General features: G+C 25.9%; 1 protein-coding gene across 3 annotated transcripts; it reads left to right on the top strand.

The window, feature by feature from the left end:
- Positions 1 to 452: 452 nt before the first annotated feature.
- LOC129619397 (SUN domain-containing protein 2-like) lies at positions 453 to 5,683 on the top strand. 3 transcript variants are annotated; one of them, XM_055534660.1, is made up of 5 exons: positions 459 to 724; positions 899 to 2,416; positions 2,473 to 3,510; positions 3,591 to 3,767; positions 3,830 to 5,681. In XM_055534660.1, the coding sequence occupies exons 2-5, from the start codon at positions 928 to 930 to the stop codon at positions 5,350 to 5,352; spliced, it is 4,227 nt and encodes a 1,408-aa protein (XP_055390635.1). In that variant the 5' UTR covers positions 459 to 724; positions 899 to 927; the 3' UTR covers positions 5,353 to 5,681. The 3 variants fall into 3 exon arrangements, with proteins under 3 accessions (XP_055390634.1, XP_055390635.1, XP_055370700.1); XM_055534659.1 differs by having other exon boundaries at positions 453 to 2,416; XM_055514725.1 differs by having other exon boundaries at positions 459 to 2,416; positions 3,594 to 3,767; positions 3,830 to 5,683.
- Positions 5,684 to 20,150: the final 14,467 nt, after the last annotated feature.

Below are 20,150 nucleotides of genomic sequence, written 5' to 3'. Positions count from 1 at the left end.
TTCATCAGTCATGGTTCGTAACTTCTCGCAAAAATATGATTCAGCCCATTCAAATTAAACGGCAACGACAAGACGTATTTAATTTTTAAGCACGTCTTGTCACAAAACATAATATTTAACTTGTTTAATTATTATTTGAGTTATTTTTAAAATTTTTGTTACTTGCTTTTTGAAGAAAAGGTACATTTCCGAGTATGCGATTAACTGAAATTTTCAATTGAAATAAGAATTACAGAACCATCTATTGCCAGTTTTATAATTTAAAATAACTACTTTATGCAGCAACGAAAATGCATTTTCATATTGAAAGACAGTTGAACGACATTATGTATTGAGAACAAGACAAGCAGTTGGATTGTACGTAAATATGTTTTTTCAAGTAAGTTAAAAAAAAGAGAAGATATTGTAGATGTCATATTTAGAGTGGGATGAATCTAGTTTTTAATTTTAAAGCGTCGTAGTGTTGCAAAAATAAGTTGTAAGCCGCAAGTATAATTTTTTTTTTTAATATAATCAAATTTCATTCAAACTAAACAGTAACTAAATTAAAATTTAGTTTAATGTGTAATTTGGGACATATGTATTGAATAAATAAAAAAAATTAGAGTACTATATATATTCATATAACTCTGTAAGATAAATTTATCGCGCCGAAATAGACGCATCTTTGAAAATGGAGTTTTCGCTGCTTTGTAGTAAAAAAAATTCAATGTGAACTACAATTGTATGTAAAATATTCGTAATGTTTGTCAATTCAAAAGTTTTAAATACGGAAAAATGTTTACTTCTAAAATTACAAACTTATTAAATTTTATTATGTATAAGTGGTGGAAGAAATAACATAAGCAATTATAAAATTAAAATTGACAATTAAATAGAACAACTTTTTTCATTTTAGGTTTGTAATAATTTTGTTAAAAAACAGAAATGAGTCTTTCAGAATCATTATTTGAAAATTTAATTAAAGAAACTGAAGAAAAAGCAATTAATATAAAATATTTGTGTCCGAAAACTGGTTTAGAGAAATTAAACAAACAAAATGTTTTTAGCAAATTTTTGAAAAATACAAAAAACTCCAAAAAAGAGACAAAAACGATTGTTGATTTAACTGAAACTGAATCAGATCCCTTGGATCCTTTATCAACTCCGGATTTTTTAATATCTGATGATTATTTATCTATTGGAAGTTTACATAAGAATCGAAATAAAAAAACAAAAGCTAATCAAAAATTATTCGAAAATACATTAAAAATTAATGCACCAAATCTCTCTACCGATGAATTGGAGAATATTGTTTTTTCAGCAAAAAATCAAAAAATTTCTGAAACAAAAAAAAATCAAAAAGCAAAAGTTAATACACTAGTCAAAGATTTAGTGGTTCCACCTATAAAAATAAAATTAGGAAAAAATAAGAGTGAAGTGATTCCGATTACTAATACAAGTAGAAATTCTACAAAAAATAATTTACAAGCTCATCAGAAAGTAAAATCTCCCAGAACTAGTGAATTAGATAGGCTGTTGGGTGCTAATCCCGTTTTAAAAAAGAGTGCAGGCTCTCCTACACTTAATACAAATCTTGATAAATCTATGAAAAATAATAAAAATTTGCCGAATAGGCTGAGACACACAAGACAGCAAAACTATTCAACAATAGATTTAAGTGAAACCGAAACTAGTTTTAGTAAAAAAATTAATAAAGAACAAAATCATAATATGAAAGAAACTGAAAGCTTAATTAAAATATCTAGAAGATCTAAAAATTTGAAGAGTGCAAAAAATATTAAAAATACCAAGCGTTTTGGGAAGTCTCTCAAAATTTCTGTTAAAAGATTATCATTAAAAACAATACGACGTATGATAAAAACAAGAAAAACTAGTGTCAATAAAATTAAATCTTATCCAGAACGAACACCAACGACACCTAAAAATACTAAAAATACTTTGAATTCTAGATCCTCGTCATTCTCTAGGACTTCTAAAAGCTCGAAATTCTCTTCTCCAATAGCTGCAAGTAGTCCAAAGAGTACAACTAATATTAAAAGAGCTACAAGAAGTTTAAATTTACCTGTTCAAGAATTAAAACGTAGAACTTCGGACTCTCCTATAGATCAAAGCAAATTAAATTCTAAATTATTTTTCAAGTTAAATACAATTCCGAATTCTGTAAAAAGAAAAATGATCACCCGTAGTCCGCGATCTGTTGTTGCAGCAAAAAGGATTAAGTCATCTCCACCACCGAAAAATAGTCCCAGTGTTTCAAAGAAAACAGACACATCACCAAAAAAAGTCAAGATAAAAAAACCCAAGGAAAAAAAAATTGATCTAACACATTTTGAAAAACCGTATATAACCGAAAAATTCGGAAAACAATTTTTGAAGTGCCATGTAAAGATTGGAAAAATTAAATGTTTGGATGGTAAGTTTTATATATTCACTTTAATAACAAATATATTATCAATGCATTTTTAAAAGGGAATGTTACAATATCTGATTGGGAGGCTTACGAAGAGGACAAGATACAAAAACGAAAAGATAAAAGAAGATCCACTCTAAACAAATCAGTGTCTTTTTTGGAAACTGTCGAAATATTTGGCGAGTCTGAAACAGAAGGGAGTGAGTATGAAGACGAAAACATGGAAAATAGTGTCAACAATAGGGAAGAAAATGATACAAATAAATTTTCTGATAAGAAATCAGAAGACGAACATACTGAAAAACACATTGAACAAGACGATGAAAATATTAATGAAAATGAAGGTAGCTCACAAGAGGAAAATATTGTAACTAATCCAGATAAAACTAACTTTCCTGTTTCGTCTGAAAACGAGAAGAATATACATAAAACTTTGCAAGAAAAAGATGTAGAAGGAACGAGTAACATTAAAAACAGTCATACGTTGGAACTAGAAGGGGAAAAATTGGAGAATGTGATTTCGGAAGATAAAGTATTAAAGACACCAGCTGTTCAACTGGAAAATAAACTGAGTGATAATCATAGTTCCCAACTAGAAGAAAATTCGCAAAAAGAAATCAATCAAGCTAAAGAAAATAATGAACAAAAAGAAAATGAGGAACAACAAAATAATGATGCGCAAAGTGAGCTTTCAAGCTCAGAAAATATTGAAGCCAGTAACTCTAACAAAGAATTAGAGTCCGAAACTAAAATTAACCAAACAGTTCCTGAAGGGAACGATAGTTCGATTGAATCTTCAAAGGAGCATTCGCGAAAAATTCGGAAGAGAAAATATTACAGCCCCTTGAAATCAGACGAGTGTCCTCGTAATAAATCATTACGGGTGGCGGACGAGAAAATAATTAGACCATCCATAAAGACATTGTATGGATATGAAGTAATAAAAACTGAGAAGCAACAAAAAAGAGAGGAGACTAGATTGAAACGAGAACAAGAAAAGCAAGAAATGAAAGAAAAAAAGGCAAGGGAAAGATTGGAAAAGAATGAACAAAAGAAAAAAGAAAGACAAGAAGCTAAATTGCGGAAAAAACAAGAAGGTAAATATAATGTTTGTATAATCACCGCCATTACAAACTTTTACAAACAATTAGTTATTTTTAAATTAATTTTTAAATAGAAGAAGAAGAAGAAGAGGAGTATTTAGTTGAAAAAATTGAAGACCGACGAAAAAGATATGGTAAAATTGAGTATTACATTAAATGGGCTGGCTATCCCCAAGAAGAAAACACATGGGAACCAGAAGATAATATAACAGATAAAGATTTAATATTAGAGTTTGAAGCTAATTTTAAAGGTAGTACATAATTAATAAATAAAATTTGAATAAAAATAAGTAATAACATTAATTTGTTTTAGACGAAGATCAAAAAGCCGCTTCGCAGTGTCCACAAGAAAATTCAGCTAAAACTTTAGATAATACAAAAGAAATATCAAGTGTAAACGAGGAATCCGAAAATACGGAGAAGCAAGACAGCAAAAATAATGATGTTCCAGTTACCTTGAATGAAGCAAGTGAAAATGCCATTGATAACAACTCAGAACTTTCAGCTATATCTCATCAGAGTAATAGTGGAAAACCCGAAATATTAAACAACGAAAGTGAAAATCTAGATGCGGCAGAACAAAGTTCTGAAGAATCTTCTGAGAAAAATGTTATACCGAATGATAATGAAAGTAATGTTGAAGAGGAAATACTAGGAGTTAAAATAGTTGAGAATAAAAATGAAATTCAAAAAAAAGATAATGTCGAAAATGATGACGATGAAGAGAAGAAAATAAATAATAATTGCATAGAAAATAAAAACTCATTTAAAGAAAAAGGTACAGCCATTGAATTAAATGAAAGTAATGATGAGGATAATAATTCAGTAGATGACTTAGATAATGGAAATAATACAGATTTAAAACAAAGTGATGACAAAGGGGAAGATATAACCGAAGAAGATTACGTGGAGGAAAATTTAGAAAAAAAAGGAACAAAACATTATGAAGAAATGGAAGGGGAAGATGAAACTGCAGAAGAGGATGAGCAAATTAATAGCTTTGAAAAATCTTTTGAGAAAACTGGAGAAGTCGATATTTGTAAAAAATTGAACAACACAAATGAAATGCTAGAAAATTTAAATAACGAAAGCCGTGAGTTGGACAAAAAACTCGTAGAAAATAGCAAGAATGTAGAAAGAAAATTAAATAATGACAAATCAAACGAAAAAGTTAATGAAAAAGTTAAATTTTCTGATACAATACCTTCCGATTCCGTTTCAAATGAAAATATTGAAAATCAAAATACTGAAAATGTCACAAAAGAATTAGTTGATTTGGAATCCGTTTCTTCCGATCATTCAAATGATTTTGACGATACATTTGATGACAATGAAGTTAATATGGATACTGCGAAAGCTATTGAAGCAGCTATAGCAGCGACAAGTAATGATGATAATTGTAATGATGACTATAGCCCAAATAATAAAAAAGAAGAGAATACAACAAAATCATCATCATCAGCATTATCTGATATACATACGAAATCAACGACCCAAACAACAGTGTCATCAACATTATCTTCCACATTGAACTCATCAATTTCATTATCGAAAATAGAAAATACTGTTACGAAAACAGAAAACACTGTCATGAAAACAAAAACAACAACAACAACATCAACACCAGTCATAACATCAACAAAGGGAGCAACCAAAACAACATCCGTAATACAAACAAAAGATTCATCGGTAAAAGGACAAACATCATCAACATCAATAACAAAAACTACAACAACATCTTCTAGTTTTAGACCAGAAAATGATAAAAACAAACCTAAGCCGCAAAGAAATTTATTAGGTGGTTTTACATCATTTTTAAGTACATTCAAAAAATAAATATTTTACCTAGTATATATTTATTAAATACACAAAATACATATATAATTATATTTAATAGAATAATATTTATATAGACACAAAAGGTATTTGAATAAATAAATACATTGAAAAAAATAATTATTTAGTATGAAATAAGAATCTATTAAACTTTGTTTATTTATATTTTAATTGTTAAATTTCAATGAAACAATATTCACAATTAAAATCGAAACAGTCAACCCATAATATAAATATATAGTTTCAATTGTTTCAATTTAACTATATTATTGTATACATAAACGATATAAGAAATAATAGTTGAACACAAAAATTATCATTGTGAATAAGAAAACTAGATATCCTTGCAATATTTGTAAGCATTTTAATGTAGTTTTATAAATTCTTATTTTATTTTCATTTTTTACCATTTATGTAATATAATTTAAAATCTTACATAACACATAGATTAATACTGTAATTTCTGATATACATAAAAAAAAGAGAAAAAATGAAAAAAAAAATTATTTTTTGTTTCAAAGTACTCTTAAAATTTTTAAATTCAGAAAAGAATGTATTTTATTAGAATTTATTATAGGAAAGATTAAGATTAAAAAAAAAAAAATAGTTGTTTAAATTTAGATACAACTATTATAATACTTAATTATGTATATGTGTTAAATTTTACAAACATAGATCAAGTAAGTAACATAATATACATATTATATAAATAGTTAATATTGTATTATAATTAAAATTAAACTTAACGTACTATTATAGTATTTAACTATTCTGATAAATGAACACGACCATACAAAATAAGCTCATGTAATAAGACATTATTATTTTTGATTTAACAATAGGCTTATAACTTTGAAACTCATTATTATTATTATGTATTAGCATCCCTTTGCACAAATAAGATCATGATTCATCATAGTGTTAATAATATGAAAACATATATAAAATAAAATTGTAAAGTACAAAAAAGAAAATATGGTATTCAATAATATATTTAATTGCAATTTTATTAACCATAATGAATATGTCAATGGGAAGTTTCAAATATTTTGGTAAATTTTTCTATATTTTCATGTTGAATATAATATAATTATAATCAATATTTCAAATTTCTTAATATAAAATGAATCTTTTTAATAACTTCGTTTTTTTTTAATTATGAAATATTTTGATTTTTTATTCTCAATAATTTAAAAACTACAAATGTAAATAATTAAAAATCCAATTAATAAAATCGATAATAATAATATTAATATTCATTAAGATTCGTACATTGAATTTCTGTTAATTAAAATTTCATGAATACCATATTCTGCAAAACTACAATTATTATTATTATTGTGTATTAATTGATGCTATGATCTACAAGAAACTTCAAGTTAAAAATAAGTAATAATATTATACAATTTTCCGTTTTTAATTTAATTTTAAATAATTTTTGACATATTTGTAAATGTTAAAAGATATGAATAGTTGATAAAAAAATTTACAAAAAAAAAGTTATTTAACCTTTAAACAAAAATGGGTTTAACTAAGTTTAAAAGGGTTCTATTCTTTTTATTAAATGCGAGGAGAAATTAACGTAGAAATATTACATATTATAATTCTGTTATCCTTGATATAATTATATAGCTTATATTTTGTAGACTAATAAGTTTTAGGTAATTTAAGAAAAAGAAACTTTATACTTTATTATTATGTTTCGTATTATTGTGTTAAGAAAATGAATTAAATTAACTTGATCACATTTTATAATTAAATTGATATTTCAAATCCTTCACATTTTCGTTCGTTTATTATAGATTTAAATAGAAACAAACATATATTTTGAATTAATATTCTCGTTACTCATATTCAAAAAAAAAAAACAAAAAATAATTTTCATTTTTGTTGTGAATTAATTTTTGAATAGTAAAAACGGAATAATATCAATTTATTAAATATACATAGATATTTTAAACTATAATATTATAATTGTATCTTTTGTGTTTAAAATTAAAATTAAAAAATTTTAATAAAAAGATTTTGTTTTATTTAAAACGAATAATACATATTTATATATGCGTATGTAAAAAGAAAAAGATATGTATACATTTCCCAGTTGAGTTCAGCTGAATTGTCAAAGAAAAGAATTAAATGTGTCGTTTATACTAATATTAAAATTGTCCTATTAATTTTAAATTTATATGGAGTGCTGTAAATCAAAATTAGTTTAAGTTTGTTATTCTGATATTTTACGGTAAGATATAAGACCTAATTGTATGTACTTATTATCTTTATAATACTACGTCCAATATCTCCAAATTAAGAAGATACATTCCTCTGTTTAAGTACAGATAGCATTGTACCTATCTTCATATGCTCTTTAGAAGTTATTATTATCTTATTAAAAATCATCTTTAAACGAAAAAACTGAATACATTATGAATAAAGATTGCACCAAAAGCCTTATAAACCTTTTGTAGTTTAAACGTTGTGAAGATGATTTTACTTACCTATATTCGTGTTCATTGGTCCGATTAAAAACTTTTTTACCGCGAACAATTTCAATATTTTAAATTTAGGAAATTAAATGAACCAACAATATTCTTTTCATTAAACAATTATGTATTAAATTTCATAAAATATTCAAGTTGAAATGATGATTCTAATTTTACGGATTCCGCCTGATTTTCCAAATATACGATATTTTCAACTTTACTAACGCTAAGTCATCTATTAAGTTCTATTTATATTTAGATAGGTGTTAGATGCCGATATGTAGGACAAATCATGTCAGGATATACAAAAGTTTATTAAACAAGTTAAAAATATTTTTTCAATACTTTACATTTTATTAAACTTAATTCGAATTTTACAGTTTACTCTTATTCATGAATTATGTTTAAGTAACAGTTACAGACATATTTATGTATTACGAGAAAAATTTTTTGTGTAACATGCGTAAATTTTTTTAAATGCTATAATTTAGCAAATTTAAAGATAAAAAAAATTAAAGTGTAATATTTTCGTTCTTTAGTTGAGTTAGTTCTTTTCTTTCCTTATCTTAACATGGCATTTAAAATAACGTGTGCCAAAGATTTTTTCCAAGCATTTCTGCTCGGATATGCCCCTCTTAGGAGTTTTTTTAAGAAAACCATTTGAATTCCCGTTCTAAAAAATTAGTATTTTATTATTTTTGGTTTTTATAAAAAAAAAACGAGAAGGCTTTAAATTACCTGCAAATTATGTGGCTTGTTACCTCTAACTACAGTACTTTGTGCTGAGTTTGAGATTTCATTAAAAAAATCATTGAAGGATCTTCTTGATATCATCACTTTACACTTTTTCATTGTTGTGAATTTGTGGTATGCTTTTATTCTTACAATTTAACACACAAAACTGGTTTAAATTAATTGAGAACGATACAATACAATATAAAATAAATTTAATTCGCTTCTTCGAAACTTGAAAGTTGGAAATGCTTTGATGTATGTTTGATATTTTGATTCAATTTTTAAATTTGTTAATTGGTTGCTTTAGAAGATGTTGCCATGTACTTTATAACTGTCCTTTTATTGTTTACGTCAAAAAACAGTGTTATTTTGGTATTGTTTTTTTTTTTGGAATTTTTTCCGTGTGATGGATAGATCACTTTTAATGTACAGAAATCGTAAATGTTGCTAATGATTACCTTTTCTACTTTGATTGATTTCAAAGATTTGACCGATTTAAATGAGTTGCACTATTTCTTAGGAAAGTAGACCATCAGAAGATATCCCAGTTAAATTTTTTAATTTTATTTTTATTTTAAGAGGTGGGTTATACAATTGTATACGTGCATTGTGATATTTAAATGGATACAATCTAATGCAATCTGGTAACATAAATTTTGACATTGCTTTATTGTTTCAATTCACAAATTTTCAGAATTAAACTATTTTAATTTCATATATTTTTTCCATTCCATTCCATGTTTTAATAAAACCTGAGTTCTGTTGAAATACTAGATCAAACTAAAATTATCTGATAAACATCTGACGTTATGCTAAAATTTAATAATTTGGTTAAGAAAATCATATTTAAAAATAAATATTAGTTAATAGCTGTTTTAATTTCACCCACAAAAAATAATTGTGGCCATTTTACTTCTAGAAAATTTGACAATAAATCTGATGAAAATAGAGTAATTTCTATGTTTGATGTGTAAATACTTCCCGGGGTTGTTTCAATTTCATATTCAATAATCTTTTTCATTTATTCAGGCAAAGTTCGTTTATTCCTCTAATTCCGTATTGAAACGGAATATTTGATCAAGCTGTCATTCTATTAACGATTCCCGCTATTAACACCATCTTTGAAATATTTTACATTTTTTTTAATAAGTTTAAAGTTGATAACGTACTCAAATACTTAAAGCTTGAGTTTTAAATTTGAAAGAATAACAGTTAAATATGGAATGGAAAAGTTATTTTCGAAAAACAATTAGAGGAAAAGTGTTTGAGGAAAGTACAAAAAGCTATTTAATACAAGAAGATGAAAACTAGTAATTTTGGAACATGCTCATGACTGGTTACAGTGTATCTAGATAATATTCTTAAAGATTGTTGAATAATTATAAGATAAATCGAAATTGGTCGATTAAACTGATGGTTTAAAAAATAGTGTTATAAAAAATTTTTAAATATGATAGAGCTGAGAAATAAATTCTTCAGAGAAAAAAAACAGAAACAATAACGGTTAATAATGCACTTCAGTACATAAAAACGGTTCTTAAAATGTAAGTATGTACTTATGTATAAATTTGTGATTTGAATATTGCCTTTTTAAAAATAAACTTTTCCACCAGCTAGCTGAGGTAAACCTATTCTACTTTAGTATATTATGCACATTTATACATTGTATGTATTTATAATTATAATTATAATTATAATATGTCTGTATGTATGTACGTATATGATCATGAATGGATGTGCGTTTGTTGGTGTGTCTGAATCGGGTCCTTTTATAGTATAGCTTAAGATGAGTTTTCGCGATTTCTCGTACACTTAAGGTATTCTGTAGTGGTACCTGACCGTGTTAGCTATTCCTCGTTAAGATCAGTCCATAAGCCAAAGTGAAAATGAAGTGCGACTTTAGAAACCTATACTGTTTATAACCACTTTATATCATGACCCATTGATTTCCCTATCATATCATCGCAGCAATTTCCATAGAGATTTTTTACGGCTGCCTGATACTATAATATGTTAATTTGTTTAAATATTTAAACTTATGAGTCATAATGTGAGCATTGCATTTTAAATGTGTGTAAGTAAGTATATTAAAACAAATTTTATAATTGAAATTAAACGTTTTTTATTGCTATAAAGAACCGAAACTATCCATATTATACAAACTTTGCAGATTGGTTATATGAAATTGAATTTGTAGATAATTAACGGCGGCAATTGCAGACTTTTCTGCCATCACACCATCCACCACGGTATCCTTTAGCAATACAATGAGCAGCACATGCACGATCTCCCCATACACCACCAATGATATCACATGTTACTCTTGGTTGAATTTCAATCTCTTCTTCAGCTGGTATTGCGGAAGCAGCTGCGATTATAACAACAAAAATCAATAAAATATTTAAGAAACGCATTTTGATTTGATTTTTTTTAATTTCTGTGATTTCAGCAAGTTTTGTATTAGAATACTGAAGTTTAACTGATTTAAACAAATTTTTATTCTAACATTTATACTCGCAAATGTTCTCCTATTATCTATTTTAATAAAATAATTAAAATTTAATTAAAAAATAATATGTTTTATATAACACTTATGTATAAATTATATGGAATAGGAAATTTTTAATGATAAAATGAATAAATATCGGAAGTGTTTCAAAGAAATTTAATATGAATACACTTAATAATAAAAATTAAGGCGAAGAAAAAATTAAATCAAAATATTTTTCTTCTAGGGAAATTAATGATAAAAGATAATTTTCTATTTTTAAAACGTTTATTAAAGTTGCTATTTTTAAATTTAAAATTAATACAAAGCAATATTTAAAATATAATTGATATTGGTGATAATGATAAATTTGATAAAGAATTTACTTCGCAGTATCTATGGGATTGAATAAATTTATTATATATGTACCTACATGCATATATACATACAAAAACTAGATAAATTGGACTGATATAAGTACTTATTATATTTAAAAATTTTCGGAATTTGTAATTAATTTATTACTGTCTGTTTTATTTTATGTTTTTTAAGGTTTTTAGTATCTGCTTGGCTTTTCATTGATAAGAATTTAATTTAGACAAGTTTTAGCGAATTATTTTAAATTATAAATTCTGTGGTACCCAGTGTTGCGTATTATACCTACGCCCCGTTACATTTGCACGAATTAATATAAATTGCTTTGACTATACGAAAAACCTTGATTTAGACGCTTTATGTGTAAACAGTTGATTATATTGAATACGCCAGAATTGATGGGTATTTCAATAAGCATTGTTGTTACTATATGATTACATGAATGACATAGCATAATTATCTATTAATTTATGAAAGCATATTTTTTGATAATTCTCTTTTAAGTAATTCTTTTAAATATTAATTGCATTTCTGCTTTCATAAAAGTATTTGCAAGGAAATTGTATTTTAAGATGAAATTCGATTATTAATGGAGAACCTATATAATTTCCATTGATATTTAATTTATATTTTTTAAATCTATAAAATTTAACAAGTTGTTCATCATTTTTTAAACAAATTTCCCAGCAAGAAAACTTTGCAAATTAACATAATTTCTCCAGCAAAGGCTTTGCATTATATTGGCTTCATATTCGAAGACTCATCAGTTCTAATTTCACTTTTAAATACATAGATCTTTGAAAACTAAACTTATTTGTACAGTAAACATGTAGCTCTTAAAGCAATACCAAATATTACATACTTCACCTTACAAAGGTTGGATTAGAATGTGATGTTGCAAAAAAAAAAACCTTAATTGCAATATGGAACTACATATTGTATGAATTTTTAAATTTGATCATTGCAATATGGATAATATCTGCTTGTTTCAGGTTATAAAAAAATTTGTAAATTGATTTTCAAATAATCGTAATGCTGTTGAACTGAAGGAAATTTTTGAATAAAATTATTACATGGAGCGAATTCGGACCTCAATATTCGGAGAATTGTACATACTTATATCATTAAATAAATAAGCCTTTTTGAATAAGCCCCTTGCGAAACCTATTTGGGATTGTAATATCGAGTTTGTCTTATAGAGTGAAAATGAAATTTAAAAATTAGTAAGTACGTACATAATCATTTTGAAATATTAAATTTTATTTTATTAACAGTATTATTATTTTAAATTACATATATGAATTATATAGTTATTAAATATAGTGCCTTTTTTTTGGTTGTTACTGTTAAAATTTTATTGTGGTATGTAGGAAGTTTTCATCGTCGGCAATTACAAACTTTCTTACTATCACACCATCCACCACGATATCCTTTGGCTATACAATGAGCAGCACAACCACGATCACCCCATACACCACCAATAACATCACACATCACTCTTGGTTTCACTTCTAAATCATCTTGATTGAAGTCATCAGAACCCATGGTAATTCCAATTATAAGAGCGAAAATAAAGAAAATATTTAAAAGACGCATTTTGCTTCTCTGATTTATGTTTTATATTAAAGATTTTTCAATGTTGTTTTGTATTCAACTGGAAGTTAGAACAAAACCGCAGCTGTAATAAAATTGTAATGCTAATATAATTTTTTTGTCGGTTATATATACAAAAAAAAATTGATTTTTTTATTGGAATTTTGCACTGTGATTGATTCCTCATGTAATCATACACACAAGTTTTTGATAACAATTTTTTCCTTTGTTTAAATATTTGTTTTTTGTTAATTTTAAGAAAATTACACAATTTCCCATTGATAATGACCCCATTTTACAAATTCAATATTAATCTTATCGTCTTCTTTAATAGCTAATTTCCAAAAATATTTCTTAGAATTTTTGTCACATAAATAATTTATTTTAATTCTGACACTTTGTTTCTTTAGACTGCATTAAAATGTTTCGTATAAAAAAATCAAATAAGATGAATATTGTGTTATGAAATTTGTGGATAGTGGATGTAACTGAACTAAACTTAACTATAAATTTCCTCATTTAGCACAGTTTATTCACATTTAATTAATTTGGCAACTAAATAACTGTATATTATATTATGCAGGGTGTGGTGTCCTAGAATATATTCTTTTTGTTCGAGTTATTAGTCATCATAAGTTGAAATTTCTGGAAAGCGAACAAGTTTTATAATTTTTCTTAAATTACGGGAAAACTGAAAAAATTTTAATTTCTAATGATGTTTACTTTGAAAGGAAATTTCATAGGCTTTGGACATTTCATAGAACAGGAAGTTATACTTCACAAAATACGAAAAGGAGTCAGAAAACCCTCCTTCTTACGATTTCTAAATTGAAATTGGGTTCATTATATTACTATGCATCTGTAATATTAAAATAAAAATAATTAATTGATAAAAAATAAAATACTAACTTTTTAAGTAAACGAAAGAAATATTTGATTCAGAAAAATTACGTAGAATCTATAATTTTTAATCAAGATAGGTATTCAAGGTAGATATTCAATTTTATTACTATATTTGTATTTTATTACATAATTATTTTACAAACTTTTTTTTAACATCAAAGATCAATTTAAAAACATCCATTATAGAAATGTAATTTTTATAAATAATTTTTCTAAATGAATTGTTTATTTTCTTGTACAATAACAATAATTATCTTCTTTATTACAGAAACCTCCATTGTATCGGGGATAGAAAAGACATTGTAATCCGCATTTTGCATCTGATTCAATAGAACTACATGGTCCTAAACGTTCAGGTTTCTTATCATCGTCTGGAATTGGATATTTGAGATGACATCTACAAAGATTTTCTTCTCCACAAGATCCAATAGTATATTTTGGGAAAGAAAGGCAATATATTGAACATCTTATATCTCCATCTTCACCCATTTTACATGGTACACGATCCATTATATCAAAATATCTAACAGCTTGTGTTGCAGTAATTACTGCAATTATAATAGCGAAAACTAATGAAATATTTAAAGAACGCATTATGTTAATGTTTATATGTAAGTATATGCTTTTAATTTTTATTAAAATTTTTCGTTTACACTCAATAAACTTTAATTTAAATTAACGTTAAAACACAAAATGTATTCAATTTTATAAAAATTTCTATATTTATATTAAAACTTATTTTGTTATACACTCCAAACGTATTTAAATTATATTATATATATATTTTTAGTTTATTTGGAGTATGTACTTATAATATGAATAGATTTGGTAGGCACTTGGGAGATTTTTCAATTATTATATGTAGAATAAAATAAATATTTTAATCAAAGCAATTAAGTACAATGCAATTTTACTCTATTGTTTTATAAATTAGTTATAATCTTATAAAAAAAAAGGAACAATATAAAAATTGTGATCTGTATTCCGATAAATTTTAAAATTATTAATGAAACACTATGGCGTTGTATACATTCTTATACAACATTTAATTAATATTGAGGCGATCTATTTTGTTCTCCCTGAGATTGAGAACTCGGGAATAACATTTTAGTTTTAGTAATAGAAAAGATATTTAAGGTGGTGTAATTGAATCAGAAATTTTTCCAGTAAAATGCATTCACCTAAATACTATATAAACAATAATCTAAATAGAAGTAATAAAAATGTAATTAGAATTTTTTTATCTAAAACTTTTTAAATTTCGTTACACGCTATTTAAATTTTATGACAAAAACATTTTGGTCGTACCATTTTATTAATTAATTTTTATATATTTTTCGTGATTTATTCGGCTAATTGTTGTCAAAGTGGAATAATGTTCTTTAAAATTTTCATGTATTTTTTTTTTTACTAACAAATTAATAAATTAATTTGTTTGCAAATTCAATATTTTCGTTTAATTTATATAAAATGTGTGTCATTTATTCTAATACATTTTTATTATTAATAATAGAGTTTTAATGTAAAATGAACTTCCTTTTGGAATGAATTTTAATAAAAGTAAAATTGCATATATTTAGGATGATATTTTCTTGAAAATTAATAACATTTAGAAAAATGAATTAAATTTGAAAAGAATAAAAAAATAATCAACGAAAACGTTAAGTACAACAGAGCATTAGGAAATTGCATAAAAGCCTGTAATGCGCTATCTTGATGCGTACATATGTCCTGAAAACAATCTTCATTATTATAAAATTATTCTAGAAGCATAAAGGTAAAATGGTACGGTTGTTAATTTCCTCTAGTATGAAGTGTACCTAAATTTTTATGCTTTATTTTATTTTATATGAGCAGAATATAGTAATTATACGGTACAAGTTGGCTTGCAAATTACTTGTTGTACTATTATATTGCTTCATGGTATTGTTAATAGTAAATTTTTAAGGACTACGTTGCAAACAAAAGATTTCTAATTAAATGGAACAATATTTGGTATAAATTAATTTAAGTAGAGAGATCAGGGTTTAATGAAAAATTTTGTTTCAAAGGAACTATACTTAATATCTTAAAGTTTTAATCGCTTGAAATTTAATTAATTTCGACTTGGTTTCTTGTCTATTCAAATTTATAATTTTCACAAAATTATTTCAAAGTGAATAAGATCAATATATATATATATATATATATATATATATATTTTTCATAAAATTTATTTCATATTCCACTTAAAAGAACTTGTTGTTCACAATATTTTAAGCTTTAATATTAAAATTTAAAAAAAAAAAATAAATTTCTATTGCAAAATATTAATTGAAATTAAATTAAAAATATTTATTATTTTGTACAATAACATTGATTAGTAGTTTTATCACAATATCCACCGTTGTATCTTGGATAAAATAGGCATTCCAATGCACATTTTTCATCTGCATTAACAGAGTCGCATTTTCTTCCCAAAAGTTCAGGTGTATTAATATCCACAGGTTTTTTATATTTAAATTCACACTCGCAAACGTTGTTTGCATTACACCTGCCGCTTTTGTATTTTGGATAGAAAAGACATTGAAGTCCGCAAGTTATATCTCCTTCCGTCCCAAAATGACATTTTGGTCCAAGAATTTCATAGTTGCCATCATCCTGTGCTGCGACTGCAGTAATTATAACAGCAATAAATAGTAAAATATTTAAAAAACTCATTTTATTAAAAGTTTAATGTAAATTTTTGATTTATCCACTTTCAACTGATCGAGTTTATTTCACATTCTTTATTTATATTCAAATCTAAATTCTCGAAATTGTGTATGTGTTTGTCTTGTAAACATTCTTTTAAGGAACGCTACATAAGTTCTCATTTTTCAGTTAAAATTATATTATGTATGTTATTTATTTTTATTAATATTTTTAAAGTTCAGCATTTATAGTATAAGTATTATTAAAAAAAAATTTATTTACAGACATAACTTATGTTTAAAATACTTTTTTAAATTTCTGATTGAAGTTTTACCAGGTTTTAGTTTGGTATAATATTGAGTAGAATAATTTGAAAATGAGACATCAAACTTTTGAGAATAAGAATAAACAAGCTATAAGAATAAACTAATCTATTGTAAAAAAAATTCTCAAAATATTTGCTTTAACGATCATTGATTGTTCGAATGTCTGTATAAAGACTTGTTAAAATTTTAAAAACAATTACAAATTGTACATTTATATATGGGGTATGCTTATAAAAATTACACTGAAGGCATTGCTTTAAGATTTGAAAAGTATTTGGGACATATTGCCATCGTGAATATTTCAGAATATTGATTATTGCAGTTTCCGTACAAAACTCGTTGAAAATTCATCTTTTTCAGATCAATATTATTCATATTTTCACAACAATAACTCAATCTTCTCTGAAAACAAAGAAAGTTCCTATGCGACTCACATCAAACTATTATTTTACAATTGTATGTCAGTCTATGACAACTTTTTTATAAAAAAAATTATTAAACAGAAAATTACCCTTCATTATTTAGAACATTCTTGTGCTAATATACAAGAATACCTTGTGCTAGGAACATAGGACTGGTGCACGAGATTGTAGATAAACATGAACCAGTTTCTTACATTATTGAGTTTACTGGACGGGTGGCGAGCGAACCGTAGTTTTATATTAAATATTTAAGGTTATTGATATTTACTATTTTATTTTGCTGGTGTTTTTAATATTGGATATTATTGAGATATGGCAATTAGTCATATTAATATTAATAATTTATTTTTATGGCACCGGCCCTTTAACCGAAGGGTCTCGGGTTCAAACCCCGGGCAGGTCACTATAAAAATTATATTCAATATTATATAACTTAATATGCAATACTAATAAATATTATACAAGTAATTTTCAAATATTCATAATATTCGATACTAAAGACTAAGAAAAATAAACAGTAAATATTAATAACCTCAAATAATTAATATAAATAAAACTACGGTAGGCTAGTCACCTACCTAGTTAAACTCTATGACGCTATGAAACTAATGAAAAATCATGCGTAAGCCCTATGCTCCTTCTAGGAGTGAAGAAGGAAAAAAAAAAAAATATGCGTAGTGATGTGTAGAGCATAATATTTGCAAAACTTATATACAATGTTACTAACGCGAAGCCTACGTTAAATTGTGTAAACACAGATGTATAAATTGTAAATAAAAAAAATTACTGACTGAGTAATTCGACCGCAGCACTTTTCAAAATGAAAAAATCAAACTTAAAAAAAACACGAGAAAAAATAGAGACCTTGTCAACTCTGTGATACCCGTACAAATTTGTTATCCTATGTGCGAATATATATGCCATAACTGACTATGGGACAGACCATGACTTTAAGTTGTTGTATTACCATATTAATTTATGCAAAATTTCAGTACTGCGTTCTTCAAAATACTGTGTGTGCCAAAGTACTATTGAAGTTGTATGGCAGCTACCAGAAAGAGCCAAGAAATTTTAACGAATTTTACCAAGCACATCAGCCCTACCAATATATTCGCTTGTGTGAAATATCCATATTACACCTTTTATAGTTTCTGAGATATAGGCAAATAACTTTTGAAGTTGTACGACTTGAAGTTGGCTACCAAAAGGAGCCAAGCAATTTCAACGACTTTTATCAAACACATTGGCCCTACTAATATATTCGTTTGTGTGAAGCATCAATACCATGGTTTTTATACTTTCTGAGATATAGTCAAATAACTTTTGAAGTTGTATCGCAGGTACCAGAAGGACCCAAGTAATTTCAAAGACTTTTATGAGACACATTGGCCCTAGTAATATATTCGTTTGTGTGAAATTTCAATACCACAGCTTTTATAGTTTCTGAGATATATCCAAATAAATTTTGAAGTTGTATGGCATCTACCCGAACCGGTACCCTGATCATGTCCAATTTAAATGGGGTTCTGGCACTTACTACAATAAATTATTTGAATTAATTGAAAATTTGGTGAACTTAGCTCAATTAGTTTTTGAGTTATTAGTTTTGAGTTTCGGAGGGACGGACGGCCCGGCAGACGGACAGACAGAGCTAAATTAACTCAGAATTCGACGCTGATCAAAAACATACACTTGAGTCTATATATAAAACGGTTATTTCTTAGCGTTTCAAACGGTAAGGCAAATTTAGTATACCCTTCGAACATACGTTCGTACGGGTATAATCAGTATACATGTATAACTTGTAAATATGTTATAAATCACTAACATGAAGATTTTTTCGGTGAAATTACTTTGTTCTAAATTTTTTAAGTTTGTCAACGCGTAGAAAAATCAACAAACATATTATGTCAAATCAAAAAATTTTTTTTCTTTTGATTTAAATGAAATACAAAAACAATTTCTTTTTTTTTATTAGACAAGTTATAAAAAATTTTAAAGTACCAAATATTTTGGATGTTTATCCAATTGAAAATTTTAATTCATTAAAACATATATTTTATAAATATTTAAGGAACAATTAAACAATATTAGTTTTAATAGTTTCTAAGTTAAATTCTTCATTTTAAATTTTTTTTTAATATAGTTTTGGATTGATTTAAACCGGTGAAATAGAAATTGTTATATACTCAGCAATACTCAGCCTACAACAGAGAAATTTGGAAAGAACAATCCTTGTCATGAAGATAATCCTTATCAATTCTAGGAACAGAATACATTTTGCTATTTTATGTCTTATATTTAGCACTTTGAAAAAAATGCTAATTGGTTTCACTTTGTTCGTTCGTCCGTGGACCCGTTTAAAAAATTTCTACACCCTTTAAGATAAGCAGCTGAAATTTTACATATAAATAAATCTTTACTAGACTTATTTCCGTAGAAGGAAATTTTTACCTATCTGTCGCCTATAATTTTAGCCCGTCAAAAACCTTAAAAATGCCATTTTTGACTATTTATTGCGCAAACGCAGAAAAGTAGTTGTGGGTTTCTTCTACTGCAACATAATAATAGTTAATTTTTAAATTAACAAAATGGCTGTTGAAATTAACCGTTATTCAAAACCTTTTCTAGACAATAGGTTGTACGAGCTTAAATTTTTAGCAGCTTTTAGATTTGTATGAATTTGTATTTTGTTAAAACAAAATTTTTTTCTTATCCAATCCTCCCTCAAGTTATCGCCTCCCGAAATTTTTAAAATTTGAATATTTCCGAAATTGTAAGCTTTTATAAATTTTTAAAAATT

This window comes from Condylostylus longicornis, unplaced genomic scaffold (assembly GCF_029603195.1).
Source record: "Condylostylus longicornis isolate FDR11 unplaced genomic scaffold, ASM2960319v2 ptg000013l, whole genome shotgun sequence".
In the NCBI taxonomy this organism is placed as follows: Eukaryota; Metazoa; Arthropoda; class Insecta; order Diptera; family Dolichopodidae; genus Condylostylus; species Condylostylus longicornis.
Note: the sequence above shows the minus strand (reverse complement) of the source record. Positions and strands in the feature narration are given on the sequence as shown.